Source organism: Sciurus carolinensis, chromosome 6, assembly GCF_902686445.1.
Source record: "Sciurus carolinensis chromosome 6, mSciCar1.2, whole genome shotgun sequence".
NCBI lineage: Eukaryota > Metazoa > Chordata > Mammalia > Rodentia > Sciuridae > Sciurus > Sciurus carolinensis.
In genome coordinates, this window is record NC_062218.1 from 101,502,095 (window position 1) to 101,522,096 (window position 20,002).

General features: G+C 36.3%; 1 protein-coding gene across 5 annotated transcripts in view; it reads right to left on the bottom strand.

Moving 5' to 3' along the window:
• The window catches only part of Nr3c1 (nuclear receptor subfamily 3 group C member 1), a 107,614-nt gene that overhangs the window by 14,991 nt on the left and 72,621 nt on the right, over positions 1 to 20,002 (bottom strand). For 4 of the 5 annotated variants that reach the window (XM_047554941.1, XM_047554939.1, XM_047554942.1 and 1 more), the window contains exons 3-6: positions 19,636 to 19,802; positions 7,610 to 7,726; positions 2,496 to 2,774; positions 1,109 to 1,253 (exon numbers count right to left, since the gene is read on the bottom strand). In XM_047554941.1, coding sequence (XP_047410897.1) covers positions 1,109 to 1,253; positions 2,496 to 2,774; positions 7,610 to 7,726; positions 19,636 to 19,802 — 708 coding nt within the window. The remainder of the gene's footprint in view (positions 1 to 1,108; positions 1,254 to 2,495; positions 2,775 to 7,609; positions 7,727 to 19,635; positions 19,803 to 20,002) is intronic. The other variant, XM_047554943.1, reaches the window with a different exon arrangement.

Genomic DNA, 20,002 nt, shown 5'->3' on the forward strand with positions numbered 1-20,002 from the left:
TAATTGTGTGCAAATTAGTCACAGCAGCAAAAAAGCTGCCTAAAACAGCTCACAATAAAGGAAATCCTCATCTTTTTTCACATAAATACAAACCTCCATTTTTTAATCTTTTCCGACTCTGTGTGTGTGTGTGTGTGTGTGAACTTCTGATTTACATTCTAATAAAGGAGATAAACTATGGGCACAAAAAGTAGCAATACAAAATACAAAGAGAGACAAACTAGGGATGTGTGGAGGTCATAGTTAGTGATATAACACCATGAGCTGATAGTAGATTTGAAAAGTGGATTAGCTGAATGGAAACAGAATGTGTGAAAAACAATGGGAAAGAAAGTAAGGCCAGGTTCTCAAAAGCCTGAAACCATGTACAGTATGCACTGGATCATCAGTGAGGTGGTACTGAAGACCTCTATATATTGGTAAGATGTAGGATGCAATCAGAACTGTGCTTAAGGAAGAAAATCATCAACACAATAAGGGACACATTGCAGTAGGAATGAGAAAACCACCAAAATTAAGTAAAGGAGAATGGACATCTGAAATATTTCACAAATATAGACCTACAGGATAAGAAAATAGTTGATTAGAAAAATCTAAAGGCTTGACTGGTCCTCTCTAAGCAAACAACTAAGACAAAAACCCAATAACTTGTTCCTTGTTCTTTATAAGCCATAGTCACTGAGTGAGCCTTGCTGTCCAAAGAGATGTCTTTTCTCTGGCTCCATACCTCAAATTGTCCCCACCGAATTCAAATGAGTTTCCCATGCTCTTGGAGTAGGGATATGTAATTAGAGCAATATCTTAAAAAGATTCCTTGTCACTTGCCACAGACCTAGTAAAGTCTAAGGACGTTAGTAAAGTCTACTGACCTCAAGGATGCCCACTACTTAAAACATGTTCTGGAATAGCAATAATGCACATTTGTTCTACATTATGCTTGATGTGCTGCAGGCACTGATAAACAACTCTACGTCAAGTTTTCTCAGTTCCTAGATACCTGGTAGGATTGATTCAGTCCTGAATTATTACAATAGCAGTCCACAGGAAAATATCTGGTTAAAAATAGCCTATGAATGAAGACAGGGGAAATGATTCATATACAACTTACTCATTAATAATCAGATCAGGAGCAAAACACAGCAAGCTTGCACTTGATTGTCTGTATGATCTCCACCCCAGGGCAAATGCCATGAGAAACATCCATGAATACTGCAGGAGGGTCATTTGGTCATCTAGGTGTAAGTTCCTGAATCCTGGATTAAGAGAAATAAAGGCATGCAGCAACACTCCAGTGCCAGAGAAAAGATCATGGCTCTCCCTAAGAGCAATTAAATCAATTAGCCTTGTTTGGGTCAGACCCTTAACAGAGAAAGGATATGAAATGCTAAATGCATACAGCTAGCTTTTGTCACCATTAAGATCCAATCCAAGCCCTGAGAACTTTTTTTTGCAGCGGGTATAGGGGATTGAACTCAGGGGCACTGGAAGCCACTAAGCCACATACCCAGCACCCCCCACCTTTTTTTTTTCTATTTTATTGAGAGACTGGCTTTGAATGAGTTGCCGAGGCTGGCTTTGAACTCACTATCCTCCTGCCTCAGCCTCCCAAGCCTCTGCCACCATATCTGGCCCTGAGAATTTTTTAATGGCATTTTATGAAAGAAAACTTATAAGCAGCTCATCTGAAAACTTATACGTAGCTAAGTTATGTTACCTTTTGCATATTTAAATAATATGAATTAAACTGTGAAACAGAAAGCCAAGAGTCCGGAATCAGACATTAACCAATTATTTTCATTCAAATTTTTTTCCTGATGTTCACATTTCTTTCTCCCTTGATAGAACAGGGATGACGGGAGGTTAGGTTACTCATCCTTGTTCTATTGTGTGACCATATGTTTGTCAATTCCCCTTTATCTGTAAAGTCAGTGTTGATAGTAACATTTGATGTCTCCTGTTCCATGCAAAGTTCTAATAGGGAAACTTTTCAAAAAATTATCTTAAATATTAAATGAAAATTTATATTCAATGAATGAATTTCATTTACTGAAGTTAAAATCATTTTGTATTGGTACATGTTGACAAAGTCAACATACCTGATAATTACAAACTTTACAATAACCAAAAGGAAATAAATGGAATTCTTAGAAATAGTATACACTTTCTTCCCTTAGACATCAGTGTAAAAGGAATTTTGAGTAAGTCCTGTAGCTTCATGTAGTAGCTTCAGTTCTGATATTGCACCATCCTATCTAAAATTAACTATGCTATCTGAAATAAACTGTGCTATCTGAAAAGCTGGAAGCAGTGTGAAAGTTTTATTGTAGATACCCTACTTGCCCTACTTGCTCATCTGCTTCTTAGTCCTCAGAACCAAGGAGGAGAAAGAAATAAGATATGCCGCGAGATCAGGAAGAAGGACAATAAAGAACCAGAATGGTTTTGTCCAAGAAAACACAAGGCTTATACTGTAGCTCTGTCCTCCTGGCCCTTACCTGGTATTGCCTTTGCCCATTTCACTGCTGCAATCACCTGGCGCCCACCTAACATGTTGAGTGAGGTCATGATCCTCCAAGTTGAATCTGGAACAGAGCTATCATATCCTGCATATAATACCTCAGGTTCAATGACTTCCAACAAGGACACCAGGGTAGGGGTGAGTTGTGGTAATGTTGCGGGAACTATTGTTTTGTTGGCAGGATTTTCAGAAGTGTCTTGTGAGACTCCTGTAGTGGCCTGCTGAATTCCTTTTATTTTTTTCTTTGTTTTTCGAGCTGTGGGTATTGAAAAATAAATAGAAATGAATTGTAATAGAGAGATATGGGCTGCAAAGTTTATTCAGAGGTATTTTCAATTTCTGAAATTATTAAGACTGAAAGAGGAGAAATAATTTATTTGGCATTTACAAAAAAATGACATGGAAGAAGAGAAAATTTTTTTTTCTGAAAGGATCCACAGTTACCCATTCCCATATCAATTGTCACTGTAAGTAAGCTAGTAACATTTTGTATAACTGTAAGAAATAAGTCTTATAACACTGTTAAAACAATCTGAACAAATCACTTCTGTAGATTTTTCCATAAATTATCTCATTTTCAAAGTTCACATAAATTTATAAGGCAAATTACTTTTATAATCAATTGAAAGAAAGAATCTAAGCTTATGATAATTTGTGAAAGAAACTAAGGAGCTATATTTTAGGATTAACCAAAATTATGACACTATATATATATATATATACAACAAAGCAGCTACATTATTGCATATTTGTACAAAGACAGATACAAGTTAAAAAAGTATGAATTCTAACAATAGAAAAATTGACTTTTTCCATTTAAGACTAACAGTGGGAAAATGAAAAGAAAATCTTTACATTTTTTTCACTTAATTTATCAGTGGAAAATTTTTAATTTTTAGTATAGATGTAATATTACATCTATACTAAATCAAGTTATCTTGTATTTGACTTTGTATGAAAAAGTCTAATCAAATAACAAGCATGGATTCTGTAGGAGTAAACTTATTCATACACCTGAATATACTTTATTAAGTAAATGAGATTTACATTCTTTTATAAAAGAGACAGTACTGAGCGCTCCAAGGAAGGGCAAAGAATGTAATTTCTATGAAAGAAAAATACAACCTGCCTCAGTTATCAGGATGCAAAGGGAAAAAATAAGTGCAAATTAAAATAATTATTAGATCCTCTGTCCCTAAAATGACAAAACACATGGTTTATGGAAGACAAGATACTGTGGTAGAATTATATCTTAATGTCCAGTGTTAGAAAAGAAAAAAAGTCTGTTGTGTACACTTATCAATGTTCTGTGGGCACTAAGAGATATAAGAATTTTTAGTTGACATATCAAAACAGAGAAACAGGACCATTCTATTGTAACCTAGTTTGCCAGGGTCTTGGAGGTGCTATATGGTACAGCAGTCAAGAGTCCAAATGTGAAACCAGAATGGACTTAAATCCTGGGTCTGCCATTTTGTAGCCAGGTGTTCTGTACCAGTTATTCTTTGGGCTTTATTATCTTCATTTTATAGGAGAGGAAACTTCATGAAATTCTTACAAATGTGTTGTGAGAATTAATTCAGTAAAAATATGTCAAATGTTTAGAACAGTTCCTCAGTTCCATATGAGACCTATTATTACCTCAATTTGTAGGAGAAGGTTTGTAGAATTCTTTGCATTCAGACAGTATAACTCTATAGAGGACTGATTCAACTTTAAAAAGGAAGAGCGCATAAGAAAACTCTTTAAATAACCAAAAACTATTTCACAGAAACCTAGATCCAAAACCACAGGATGTAATTTGTTGATGATGTTAGAATACAGATGTCCCAAATCAATACACTTAAATAGTCCTGGTACAATCTCAATTAACCATAACTTCAAGTGGTCCAGGATGCATGTTTCTGCACTCTACATCAGAACAATGAAGAAAAGATAATGACAAGTTGAAGGATTTTTAAAAACCATTTTCTATGACTCAGAATATAATTAATTTCTATTTATCTATAGTCCTAAATGAGAACTGTTGCTTTTGAATAAAGATTAAAAAGTTCTAGGGACCTAGTTATGTTGTGTTGACTAAAGTAAGAAATAGTACTAATATATTTTCAAGATATCTTCAGCAAAGAGTTAATTGAAAAATTTAGTTGAGTAATCACTAATTTTAAGGAATTTCATGAATAAAAATTTACTTTATCTAAACTTCTGACCTATTGGAGCATATAGCAGAGTAGCAGTTTATAATCTCTATAGACGTGTGTGTGTGTGAGTCTTTGATAAGGCTATTTTCTCCTTAATAAAGGTAAAGAAATCATGTTAATACTTAAATATTAGGTAAAAAAAAATCTTATAATGCCATAAGTCTATTTCCTACAGGTTTCTTCTGACTGTTAATATAAAAAATAAATCTATGCTTTAGAATGATTACAATACCTTAAAATGAAATGTGCATAAAACATTAAGGATCACCATTTTAAAAAACATGTTTTTTTAAATGCCAGGACCTTCAAGCAGTGAAGAAGGCTGCCTTAAAATAAATCTTGAGATTTGCTGGGTATGGAGCAACAGTATCAGATAAACCACTTGCAACAGTACTGTTACATTTATGGAGAGACCTGGGCTGAGGGAGCTAAGTGCTTCTGTGAAGTTACTCTGGGGCTTGGCTGGAGGAAGCACTCAGATGAACAAGAGACTATTTGCAAAGATTGAAAAGAAAGTGTGAAATACATGACTTAATCTATTTTGTTCTTAAGTATTATAGTCTGCCAAACATTTCCGACACACACATATACTTTCCTGAATAGAAGTTTTATATATATATTAAAAAGAAAAACGAGGCTTTCCCACTAAAATCATACATGGATAAACCCTGATAACTTATATTTTTAAAGTTTTTCTTTCAATTGGTCTACAAATAGAATCAGAATGCCAATCACATGTGCCAGCTAACATCGAGTATGTTATGAAATGACCAACTAGAACTTTGTTTTACCATGTATTACATAAAAGTGGATACAAGGTTCATCCTAGACATGAGGTTCCAAAATAACCTCTTTGAGTAAAGGAGAACACATGAAAGACAAGCATGTAATAACTTGACAAAGGTTAATTTCCCTCCACCTGATCTTACATTAACCATTTATAAAAGCATACAATTGGTTGGCTGTCAATTAAGTATTCTGAGAAAGAGCAGCTCAGATTAAATTATATGCTTAAATTTTATTAATTCACGGAAAAAAATTCTGACAGTCTCAACAAAAGACTTGGTTGGAAATGGCTGTGATGGTATTTAGATATTAGTCACTATCTTGGTTGTCTTCTAGTGAGGTTAAGGGCAAAGGACACTGCAGTTATTATTTAGCTATCTGAAGAGGAAGAAGGAGCAATAGGACAAATGTAGTCACCTCCTATTTATCTCTTATCAGTATCATTACTTTATAGTTAGTATATCTGATTTCTTTTGAATAAAGAATTTCCTTATACTCAGAATATGGGAGAAATTACCTAGGGAAGCATTATATGCTTAAAATTCCAGAGATCTAAAACTTGACATGCATTCTGTTACTGAGTAAGCAATCATTGTTCCCACGTTATATGATAGAATTTTATTTGGGTTTATCCTGTAAACTTTTATTTATATACATTAAAGAGCTGGATGAAAACATTTAGGGTATCACTAAAAATCAAACTTTAAGTACAATATTTAAATGGTCAAAGTATACTATCTACTTAGTAGATCAGAGTATAGCAAAATGAAACTGGGGAAAATGCAGTCAGAGAGCTGGTATCTAAGAAAGTGAATAACTTGTTTTTATAACAAAAAGAAACTACTTGTGGCACTGAAAGTGAACTTTTACATGAATGTTTAATCTTGGTAGCTTTTGTAACACCAAGAGAGTGGGTAATTCTCATTTTATTTAAAAGCAAGGTTTAATTTAACATGTTAGCACTCTGCAGTCAAGTTTAAAGAAACAACCTGGTCATACTTAGCTGTCTCTGTGTGGTGTACCGTGGTCAAACTTAGCTCTGTGTGTGTGGTGTAGGGAATTAGATTCTTTATATTTGTTAACATACAGAGTGTGTTAGATAGTACCAACAGTCTGTCCTGTCCAAAACACCACTTCTTATATGGATTAATGTTGTAATCATTTAATAGGTCTCTCAATACAAGATTATTCTTTCTAAAACAAATCTGATCATGTCCCTGCTTTTATTTTTCATTTAATTCTTACTCAGCTTCTAGATTTGAAATTCAATGTTACTTCTTCCAGGACTGAATTGGGTGACCTTCTACCCCTTGCTCCTGTAGTATTTTGTGCAATGCTATTTTGTGATTGGCTTTGAAACTTAAATAATTAGTAAATTCATTGAATAGAGGCATTAAATTTTACTCATTTTATGTCTAGTGACTGCCTTGTTGGTGAATACTTACTGAATGAAAGTACTACTGTCACAACAAATACCAAACAACACGTGAGTTATTAGATCATCAGATTCATAGAACTTGCCATTTTAACTACAGCAAAATTCCAAACTTTTTTCTGAGGAAAGTTTTTTAATGATGAGATCAATGTTAATTATACAACTTATTATAAAAACAGGGGTTTGAAACCCTAACTTAATAGTTTCAGGTTTCTTTACTTGAAAAACAAAACAAAATCCATCTAATTTCTCACTTTTTTTTTCCCTTATAGAGCTGTAATAAAATTTCCAAGTAATGGTGTGTTTTTAAAAGGTAAAATAAAAATGCACATGTAAATATATCTGTATAGAAACATTTCCAACCCTAGGGACTAGCTGAGACTTAAAAAAGGAATTAGGAGATATAAAAGTAAAGTTGTTCAAGTTATGTAAGTTTTATTATTACATAATTTTCTTTCTTAGTATATAGTTTGGCTATACTGAAATCAGTGTATGTAACAAGAGCTGGTAAATAAATTTAATCAGAATATAATATATTCATGAAATAGTTCCTGTTTCACTGGGCAATATCATAAAATGCTAGTCAAGCACATATATACTGCACTGACTAAATTATTACACATGCTTACTTAATATCTTAGGTAAAATGAGAAATTCACATTACATTACCTTCCAGGTTCATTCCAGCTTGAAGACATTTTCGATAGCGGCATGCAGGGCAGTTTTTTCTTCGAATTTTATCAATGATACAATCATTTCTTCCAGCACAAAGATAATTATGCTGTCCTATACAGAATAGAAGGCACTGCTGAAATTCCACCAGTCTTAAAGGGTTTTTAATTTTTTGATTTTTATGGAGAGCCTCTTTCTGTTTTCGTTTTGGGTAGAATATGGTCAAGATCCGAAGCCATTGATTAAAAAGATAACTGGACTTGCCTCAACTTACTAAGTTGAGAGGGCAACTAAAATTTTTTTAAAAAGATCTTATTCAACAAATTGAAAATCATTTATTAAAACTTTACTGAGGTACACATATGCAAAAATGCACAAATCTTAAGTGTGCTACTTAACTGAGGCATACCTTGATAGGGTTAGCTCTGAGCTCAACAAGCAGAAACTGCACCCCAAAAATTACCTTCATGACCAAGTCCAGTCACTGTTTATCAAAGGCAAGCACTTTTTTTTGACAAATTGTGCTTTATGTAGTATTTTTAACACTCAGTTACAGAAGATGTCTGTAATCACTATTTTATTATGACTTCTAACCTAATGCTAAAGAGGAAACTGGTCTAAAACATACTATGGGAATCCCAAAGGGAAAATGACTTTGATTCAACATTAAGCCACCATGTACAAATAAAATATTCCCTTTTCCCAGTTTAATGAAGTGAAGGTTAACAGCAAGTAGTAAACTAGAATGTTAAACTTGCCAGCAACCAGCTGGGTGAATCACAGATTTGATAAACTATCTGCCATAGACAGACTTTACAGAGATCATTATTTCATATAGAAATTAGGATGTCTGAATTCACCTGACCTCAAATAAAAATGTTTGAATTCACCCCTGACTGCAAATATTAATTTAAGAATGTTATTGTTTAAATCTTCTGGCATCCATTGTTGAATAATATGTTAAGAATTGTAGCAGGGCATGTGATGCATGCCTGTAATACCAGGGGCTTGAGAGACTGAGGCAGGATTTCAAGTTCAAAGCCAGCCTCAGCAACTTAGTGAGGCCCTAAAGCAACTTAGTAAGAACCTATGTCAAAATGAAAAAATAAAAAGGGCTAAGGATGTGGCTGGGTTCAATTCCTGGTACCAAAAAGAAAAAAAGAAAAAAAAAAAGAAAAAAAAAAAAAGAAAAAAAAGAATGGAAGTCTCTCCCCCATCCCCCAACTACACATTCTTGTAATCTTTTAATGTGGTTATTTAATGTTGGAGAAAAACCAAGGGAGGTTCTGCTGGCCTGGCAAAAGTTATTCTACACAGACCAGCATATTTACACAGATGTAACTTAAGATCTTAAGATGTCATGGTCATGTACCTTATATTAGAGGGGATGGTCTTTACAAGACTCTGTAGGGACAGTCCTCAAGAATGAATCATACTCAAAGGAAAGTGAATTGAGTAATGATCAATTCACTAGGTTGAATATACCTAATCCTCGTTTCTAGGAAAAGATCCTTTATGCCTAGGACAACCTAAGACTTGGTTGAATTAAAACAAAACAAAACAAAACAACAAGCCCCTCAACATTTATTTCTTCCTGATAGGACATTTCATTACTGCTCTTTGAAAAGTAGTTTCAGGTGGACAGTTAATTATATCATTTTTAATCCTTTGTAAAGAATGGGATATAGAGTTGACTAATGGACTATAAGGACTACAAATTCAGCTTTATTCCAAAGCTGCTCTCTAATGCCAAATGTCTTTGTTGGCTCTTTCAATTCCTTTCTGTATTCTTTAAGTTTCTTAGCTTCTTTTTTTGGGCACAAAATAGAAGCACTAACCCAATTATTCTATCCTCTAAAGTAAAAGTAAGAACAACAAATATATCCATATAAGAAGTGCTTATGAAGTTTTACCCCATAAAAATATACCTGAATTATCCTGAAATTACTGGGGAAAAAAAAAAAAACCATAGAAAAAATTGCCCACTGCTAAAAGCAAGAAATTTAAATGTTTTCATTACATCCAATTGAAATATCAGAAAGTACAAATTATGCTAATACTAATTTATTGATTTCTTTTTTTTTTTTGGTGGAGCTGGGGATTGAACTGAGGGAGGGCATTATATATGCTAGGCAAGAGCTCTATCAAGCTAAGTCATATAAATGTGTTTGGAAGTGGGTCCTCCATCTTCAAACAAGTTTTCAGATGACTGTAGCCCCTACCTATAGTTTACACGTAACTCATGAGAGTTCTGGGACCACCCAGATATGCTTACAGATTCCTAGAGCTGTGTGACATAATAAATGTTGCTTTAAGCTATTCATTCTAGATGTATTTTTTTATGAGCAACAGATTACTAATACAGTAGGAATGATAAAGTTTGTTGTTTTTAAAATAAGGGTTTTTTTTTTAAAGGTGATCAAGGAAAATACTAAGCAGTGAATAGAAAAATGATGACGAACATGAGCAAGATCATCCAAGTGGCAGAGGAAATGGGAAACACAGCAAAGGGCACACAGAACATGCAGGTGTATGCCATATTTGAAGTGTCTGAGGATTAGATGTGTATTGTGAAGTGTACTGGTGGGGTGTCTGGAAGCTCTGTATGTCAGTAACATTTACTTACTTTTCAGAGTTTCTGTTCCCTCGTGTGTAAAGTTGGAAAATTAGTACCTACTTTGCTGGATTTCAGTGAGTTAGAGGTTAACTATGCAGGTGATTCTTAGAGCCTAGCACGTTGTGAGCACTCAATACATATCTTAATATATAACTAGATTATAAACTTCCAGGTGAAAAGAGCTTATCATGTACAGTTTAGAGGGTCAGTGTAGAATTGAGGATAAGACCTTGTTTGGAAACAGCTCTGTTTAATCCCAGTTTTGTTACTTAAACTCTCAAGTTCAGATCACAGCAGGGTCTAAGAATTCATAGAGCCATTAATTAAGTGATATATTTGTACCATATTACTTGACACATAGTAAGTTAAGGGTTGGTGATGCCTTTCTCCTTATGACCTACTAACAAAGACTACATGCACTTATGGGCAAAGGAAGTACAAGGAAAAGGGACTTGGGAGGAAAAAGATCCTGGATCTAGTATACAGAAAAAAATGGGTGCTTTTTCTTTTTTATGTACAGCAAAGCAACTCCCAAATACTGAAAAGCAAAAATAAAAAATATCTATATCCTTGATCTGGGTTGTATGGGAAATAAATATGTAAAACTTCTCTGTAGATTTCCTAATAAATGGGTATTAATTATACTACACCAATTTTAGTTTCTAGCAGGTATTAAAAATAAAGTGCTCGGCTAGAGAGAGCCTGTCTGAACAGAGCACGCTCCGAGTCCCGGAGCTGCTGCAGTGCAGTGTACTCCTGCAAAGAACCAGCGGAGAGCCTCGATCTGCAGTCAGCCTCAGGGATAAGGTCAGGGCAGCCGGAGACCTCTTCAGGCGGCTCTGCCTACTCCGGCTGCGGGCTCTCTTCACGGGGCGATCCAAGATGGCGGCCTAGAGGGAGACTGCACCCCCGGTCGCTCCAGAACCCAGGAGTTAAGAAGGGGAGGCATTGAGAGACTCGGACTGAAGTGGAGCCACGGGTGAGTCTGCCCACTGGGTAAAGCTCGGCCCGGGTGGCAGGCCCAGATAGAGGTGGCTTATCGGAGCCGGGCAGGGCAGCTAGAGTCATCCACAGGCAGTCCTGCGCACTCCGGTGGTGGGCCCCGCCCACACAGCCAGCTTCTCCAGGTTCTCGGAACGGAACTGGCCCGCTAGTGAGAGCCTTTCTGAACAGAGCAGGCTCCGAGTCCCGGAGCTGCTGCAGTGCAGTGTACTCCTGCAAAGAACCAGCGGAGAGCCTCGATCTGCAGTCAGCCTCAGGGATAAGGACAGGGCAGCCGGAGACCTCTTCAGGCGGCTCTGCCCACTCCGGCTGCGGGCTCTCTTCACGGGGCGATCCAAGATGGCGGCCTAGAGGGAGACTGCACCCCCGGTCGCTCCAGAACCCAGGAGTTAAGAAGGGGAGGCATTGAGAGACTCGGACTGAAGTGGAGCCACGGGTGAGTCTGCCCACTGGGTAAAGCTCAGCCCGGGTGGCAGGCCCAGATAGAGGTGGCTTAGCAGAGCCGGGCAGGGCAGCTTGAGTCTTCCCAAGGTAGTCTTCCACACTCCGGCAGTGGGCTCTTCCCACACGGCCAGCTGCACGGTGCAGGCCCACAGTGAGAGCATTTCCGCACAGAGCCAGTTCCAAAACGTGGAACCAGTAGGGGGCTAGGGGCAGTATTCTTCGAATGAGCTGCTTTATCAGATTCCTCCAAGACATCAGGCTGCTGAAGGCTGGGAGGTGATACACTGGAAATCTACTGGGACACTATAAGCCAATAGTGGAAAACTGCAATATCTCAGGGTCCCACTGACAACTGACCATTATGAGAAAACAAGGGAAGAAAATGTCCCAAACAAACCTAGATACTACATCAATAAAACCCAATGACAGCAGAGCAGAAGAAATGTCAGAAAGGGAGTTCAGAATGTACGTAATTAAAACGATCAGGGAAGCTAATGAGGAGATGAAAGAGCAAATGCAGGCATTGAAGGAGGAGATGAAAGAGCAAATGCAGGCATTAAATGATCGCACCAATCAACAGTTAAAAGACCAAATACGGGAAGCAAGAGATCATTTCAATAAAGAGTTAGAGATACTGAAAAAAAACCAAACTGAAATCCTTGAAATGAAGGAAACAATAAACCAAGTTAAAAACTCCATAGAAAGCATAACCAATAGGATAGAACACCTGGAAGACAGAACCTCAGACATTGAAGACAAAATATTTAACCTTGAAAACAAAGTGGAACAAACAGAGAAGATGGTAAGAAATCATGAACAGAATCTCCAAGAACTATGGGATATCATGAAAAGGCCAAATTTGAGAATTATTGGGATTGAGGAAGGCTTAGAGAAACAAACCAAAGGAATGAACAATCTATTCAATGAAATAATAACAGAAAATTTCCCAAATCTGAAGAACGAAATGGAAAACCAAGTACAAGAGGCTTATAGAACTCCAAACATACAAAATTACAACAGACCCACACCAAGGCACATTATTATGAAAATACCTAACATACAAAATAAAGACAGAATTTTAAAGGCCGCGAGAGAAAAGAATCAAATTACATTCAGAGGGAAACCAATAAGAATATCAGCAGATTTTTCAATCCAGACCCTAAAAGCTAGAAGGGCCTGGAACAACATATACCAAGCCCTGAAAGAAAATGGATGCCAACCAAGAATCTTATACCCAGCAAAACTTACCTTCAAATTTGACGATGAAATAAGATCCTTCCATGATAAACAAAAGCTAAAGGAATTTACAAAAAGAAAGCCAGCATTACAGAACATTCTCAGCAAAATATTCCATGAGGAAGAGATGAAAAACAACGATGCAAATCAGCAACAGGAGGCGCTAGCCTAAAGGAATAGCCAAATAAAGGAGAAACCAAATCATGTCAAAAACAAATATGAGTCAATTGACTGGGAATACAAATCATATCACAATAATAACCCTGAATGTTAATGGCCTGAATTCATCAATCAAAAGACACAGACTGGCAGATTGGATTAAAAAGAAAAATCCAACAATATGCTGCCTGCAAGAGACACATCTCATAGAAAGAGACACCCATAGACTAAAGGTGAAAGGATGGGGAAAAACATACCATGCACACGGACACAGCAAAAAAGCTGGAGTATCCATCCTCATCTCAGATAATGTGGACTTCAAACCAAAACTAGTCAGAAGGGATAAAGAAGGACATTACATGCTGCTTAAGGGAAGCATAAATCAGCAAGACATAACAATCATAAATATCTATGCCCCGAACATTGGCTCATCCACGTACGTCAAACAAATCCTTCTCAATTCCAGAAATCAAATAGACCACAACACAATAATACTAGGCGATTTTAACACACCTCTCTCACCACTGGATAGATCGTCCAAACAAAAATTGAATAAAGAAACTATAGATCTCAACAACACAATCAGCAATTTAGACTTAACGGACATATATAGAATATACCATCCAACAAAGAATGAATACACTTTCTTCTCAGCAGCACATGGATCCTTCTCTAAAATAGACCATATTTTATGCCACAAAGCTACTGTTAGTAAATACAAGAAGATAGAGATACTACCTTGTACTCTATCAGATCATAATGGATTGAAATTAGAAATAAATGACAGAATAAAAAACAGAAACTTCTCCAATACCTGGAGACTAAATAATACACTATTATATGATGAATGGATAACAGAAGACATCAGGAGGGAAATAAAAAAATTCTTAGAAGTAAACGAGAACAAAGACACATCATATCAAAATCTCTGGGACACTATGAAAGCAGTACTTAGAGGAAGATTTATTTCATGGGGTGCATTCAAAAAAAGAAGTAGAAATCAACAAATAAACGAGTTAACACTACAGCTCAAAGCACTAGAAAAAGAAGAGCAGACCAATACCAAAAGTAGTAGAAGACAGGAAATAGTTAAAATCAGAGCCGAAATCAACGAAATCGAAACAAAAGAAACAATCGGAAAAATTAATAAAATAAATAGTTGGTTCTTTGAAAAAATAAATAAAATTGATAAACCCTTAGCCACACTAACAAAGAGAAAGAGGGAGAAAACTCAAATTACTAAAATTCGGAATGAACAAGGAAACATCACAACAGACACGAGTGAAATACAAGACATAATTAGAAGCTATTTCGAAAATCTATACTCCAACAAAACAGAAAACCTTGAAGACATCAACAAATTTCTAGAGACATATGAACTACCTAAACTGAACGAGGAGGACATACACAACTTAAATAAACCAATTTCAAGCAATGAAATAGAAGAGGTCATCAAAAGCCTACCAACAAAGAAAAGTCCAGGACCAGATGGGTTCTCAGCCGAGTTCTATAAAACCTTTAAAGAAGAGCTCATTCCAATACTCCTCAAACTATTCCATGAAATAGAAGAGGAGGGAACCCTACCAAACTCGTTCTATGAAGCCAATATCACCCTGATACCTAAACCAGACAGAGACACATCAAGGAAAGAAAATTTCAGACCAATATCCTTAATGAACATCGATGCAAAAATTCTCAACAAAATTTTAGCAAATCGCATACAAATATATATTAAAAAAATAGTGCACCACGATCAAGTGGGTTTTATCCCAGGGATGCAAGGTTGGTTCAACATTCGGAAATCAATAAATGTCATTCACCATATCAACAGACTTAAAGTTAAGAATCACATGATTATTTCAATAGATGCAGAAAAAGCATTTGATAAAATACAGCATCCCTTCATGCTCAAAACACTAGAAAAAATTGGGGTAATGGGAACATTCCTAAACATTATAAAGGCCATCTACGCTAAGCCCATGGCTAATATCATTCTAAATGGTGAAAAACTGAAAGCGTTCCCCCTAAAAACTGGAACAAGGCAGGGATGCCCTCTTTCACCGCTTCTATTCAACATCGTCCTTGAGACTCTAGCCAGAGCAATCAGACAAACCAAAGAAATTAAAGGGATACGAATAGGAAAAGAAGAACTCAAACTATCCCTGTTCGCTGATGACATGATTATATATTTAGAGGAACCTGGAAATTCCACCAGAAAACTTTTAGAACTCATAAGTGAATTCAGTAAAGTAGCAGGTTACAAGATCAATGCTCATAAATCCAATGCATTTTTATACATAAGTGATGAATCTTCAGAAAGAGAAATTAGGAAAACTACTCCATTCACAATAGCATCGAAAAAAATAAAATACTTGGGAATCAATCTCACAAAAGAGGTGAAAGACCTCTACAATGAGAACTACAGAACACTAAAGAAAGAAATTCAAGAAAACCTTAGAAGATGGAAAGATCTCCCATGTTCCTGGATAGGCAGAATTAATATCGTCAAAATGGCTATACTACCTAAAGTTCTATACAGATTCAATGCAATTCCAATTAAAATCCCAATGATGTACCTCGCAGAAATAGAGCAAGCAATTATGAAATTCATCTGGAAGAATAAAAAACCTAGAATAGCTAAAGCAATCCTCAGTAGCAAGAGCGAAGCAGGGGGTATTGCAATACCAGATCTTCAACTCTACTACAAAGCAATAGTAACAAAAACGGCATGGTATTGGTACCAAAATAGACAGGTAGATCAATGGTACAGAATAGAGGACATGGACACAAACCCAAATAAATACAATTTTCTCATACTAGACAAAGGTTCCAACAATATGCAATGGAGAAAAGATAGCCTCTTCAACAAATGGTGCTGGGAAAACTGGAAAACTATATGCAATAGAATGAAACTAAACCCCTATCTCTCACCCTACACAAAACTCAACTCAAAATGGATCAAGGACCTCGGAATCAGACCAGAGACCCTGCATCTTATAGAAGAAAAAGTAGGTCCAAATCTTCAACTTGTTGGCTCAGGATCAGATTTCCTTAACAGGACTCCCATAGCACAAGAAATAAAAGCAAGAATAAACAACTGGGATAGATTCAAACTAAAAAGCTTTCTCTCAGCAAAGGAAACTATCAGAAATGTGAAGAGAGAGCCTACAGAGTGGGAGAATATCTTTGCCAACCATACCTCAGATAGAGCGCTAATTTCCAGAATCTATAAAGAACTCAAAAAACTCTACACGAAGAATACAAATAATCCAATCAACAAATGGGCTAAGGAAATGAACAGACACTTCACAGAAGAAGATGTACAAGTAATCACCAGATATATGAAAAAATGTTCAACATCCCTAGTAATAAGGGAAATGCAAATCAAAACCACCCTAAGATTTCATCTCACCCCAATTAGAATGGCGATTATCAAGAATACAAGCAACAATAGGTGTTGGCGAGGATGTGGTGAAAAAGGAACACTCATACATTGCTGGTGGGGTTGCAAATTAGTGCAACCACTCTGGAAAGCAGTGTGGAGATTCCTCAGAAAGCTTGGAATGGAAACACCATTTGACCCAGCTATCCCACTCCTTGGCCTATACCCAAAGGACTTAAAATCAGCATACTACAGAGATACAGCCACATCAATGTTCATTGCTGCTCAATTCACCATAGCCAGATTGTGGAACCAACCTAGATGCCCTTCAGTTGATGAATGGATAAAGAAACTGTGGCATATTTATACAATGGAATATTACTCCGCAATGAAGAATGATAAAATTATGGCATTTGTAGGCAAATGGTCGAAATTGGAGAATATCATGCTAAGTGAGATAAGCCAATCTCAAAAAACTAAAGGACAAATGATCTCGCTGATAAGCGGATGAGGACATATAATGGGGGGTGGGAGGGGCTAGCATTAGGTTTAGGGTTAGGTTTAGAGTTAGGCTAAGGAGAGCAGTAAGAATGAAGGAAAGAAGGACTGTGTAGAGGGAAAAGAGGGGTGGGAGGGGTGGGAGGGGTGGGAGGGGTGGGGGGGAGGGGAAAAATATAATAAACATCATTACCCTATGTAAACGTAAAAAAAATAAATAAATAAAAAAAAAAATGAAAAAAAAAAAAAAAAAAAAAAAAAAAAAAAAAAAAAAATAAAGTGCTAAGTGTATGATGCTAATCACATAAAGCTATATCTTTATTATTAAGAAACTGTGCCAAATTATATATCTCAGCTTTATTTATTTATTTATTTATTTATTGGTACCAGGGATCAAACCCAGGGGTGATTAACCTTTGAGTCACAGCGCTAGCATTTTAAAAATTTTATTTAGAGATAGAGTCTCCCTGGGTTGCTTAGGGTCTAACTAATGTGCTGAGACTAGCCTCAAACTTGTGATCCTCCTGCCTTGGCCTCCTGAGTTGCTGGTATTTCAGGCATGCACCATGCCTGAAACTATATCAGTTTTAAAGCATATTTTCATCATGTCTTGAAAGGAAAAAGAGGAGAATGCTATGAATGAGGTTATCAAATTATTACATAATTTTAGAGTTGTAAAGGTTCTTCAAGAACATTAAAGTCCAAATAAAGGAGGAAACAGCAAAGCGACTTATTTAATATATTCTATATTTAAAACCTTTTTTCTTATTAATCATGTAATCTAACCATCAAACTTTACCAAAATACTTAACATTTTAAAACGTATAGCTAATATTCAACTAATTTTACCTAAAAGTAAGTGTAAGAATTTAATTTTAAAATAAGGATTAAGCATAGAGGGCACATGGCCTGACACGGTGTTGATCTGGGAGGTTAAGTTTGGCTTTATTTTCTGGTTTAATTGCATTTGGATGGCTATAGGTAAAGCATGTGTGCCCTCTCTTAATATATCAATCCTGACCTCCTTCCCACAAGTGTATTCAGCCAGAGTGACACATGGTTGGTCCCTGTAGGCATTTGACTTTGTAGCCCTGCTTTAAAGAACAGTAAGTGAAAAATATTTTTTAAGGCCCCATTGTCTCATTCTGAATTTCACTTTTGAAAATCGTTTTGTTATTATACACAGCATTATTATATTTCTATCATTAATGACTTTATATCATAGAAAGTTTATACTTAAGAGACTGCTGTATAAAGTAATAATTTGAGGTCAAGAAGATGCTTCCCTTTTCTGGGATATGTTAAATAACATCCATTGTTTAAGGGCATCACACTAAGCAGGGGTGGGCTTTACATATGACTACTTAATAGGTGGCAGCTTCGATACTGGACAAAATTTGCATCCTTCTGGTCTAGGTAGGGACATGAGGAATTTTATAGTTTGCTAATGTATTAAAAAGGAATGCAAACAGAATGATTCACCTGTCAAGGATATGCGAACACAGCTCTAATCAAATAATAATAGTCCTCATATGGTAATGATTCTATTTCTTTAAGAATCAGTATCCTCAGAGCTTTAGGTAAACCATTCAGTTCACACAACCTTCAACTTGCTTTACAAACAACTAAATTACAGGATACTTTTTTTTAAATAAGTGGAATCATTGGTAAAATGTTACAGAGTCCCTCCTAGCATATTGTGGACTAGCCCCCTAACCCGTGCTTGGGATTGAACCAGGGGGTGCTTTACCACTGAGCTACATTCCCAGCCTTTTTTTAGTTTTTATTTTGAGACAGGGAATAAGTTGCTCAGGCTGGTCTTGAACCTTGAATTTGGAATTCTCCTGCCTCAGCCTCCTGAATCACTGGGATTACAGGCATGCGCCACCGCACCTGGGCACCTGGCTGAATTCCTTCTTCAGGGAGATAATGCAACTGCCCCTGTCAGCGATCTAAATCCATGGTAAGACCAAGTTTATATTAATACAACATTCCTACAGTGAAATCACCTTTTTAAAAATACCTTTTTTCTTGATCTCTTCAGCCAGTTTAATCACACCCTTCTCTGCATTATAATCTCCATACTTACAAACTGTCAACTCATCTTTCACTTTAGCAACTGACCTCCTCTCTTGTTGGTATTTATACCACTTAGCAAGATGCCCTAACAGAAACAAGAAATGCTTCCCCCACTGCCCCGCCTCACAGTTCCACTGTTACTCATTTTTGCTACACGGGTATAGCTTATGGGGAATGAGAGCACACAATTCCAATACCATTAATATTATCTACATCGTGTACAATCACAGAAATGAAATGATGTACTCCATTTGTGTACAATGAATCAAAATGCAGTCTGTAAAAAAAAAAAAATTAGATAAAAAAAATTATGTTATTGCCCAAACTTTGTATCACCATTTCACAGAACAGCACTTTGCTACAGTGTTACTTTTATCCTCTCACCTAACTCCCTCCCTTCAATGTATACATTTCTATCTTATTCTAGCTTTGCTTATGTGGTCTTTAAAAGTATCTCCCATCCATTGGAAGACTTAGGAGCCACCTTCCTTTCCTTCATTATTGATGTCTAGCCTTAGTGAGCTTTATATATTATGGAAATTTGAAAGTCTACTATGAGAAATAGAAACCAGATAGAGGAAAAATAAAACTCTTCAAAACACACACTACCTTCCACTGCTCTTTTGAAGAATACTTTACAGCTTCCACATGTCAAGACCCCATAATGACATCCTGAAGCTTCATCAGAGCACACCAGACAGAGTTTGGGAGGTGGTCCCGTTGCTGTTGAGGAGCTAGATGGAGGAGAGCTCACATCTGGTCTCATTCCAGGGCTAAGGGAGGAGGAAAAACAGTTATGATTTAATTGTCATGACTGTTAAAGGGATGTCAGAATACATTTCTTGTAGCTTCTCACTCCACATCAGCAAAGTTCACACTAAACACTGGCTTCAAGTATTAGTAGGCACTAAAATATCCTATCTAAATATACTGAAATAACATTATATTCTTGAATAAAATTAAGAATGGGGTC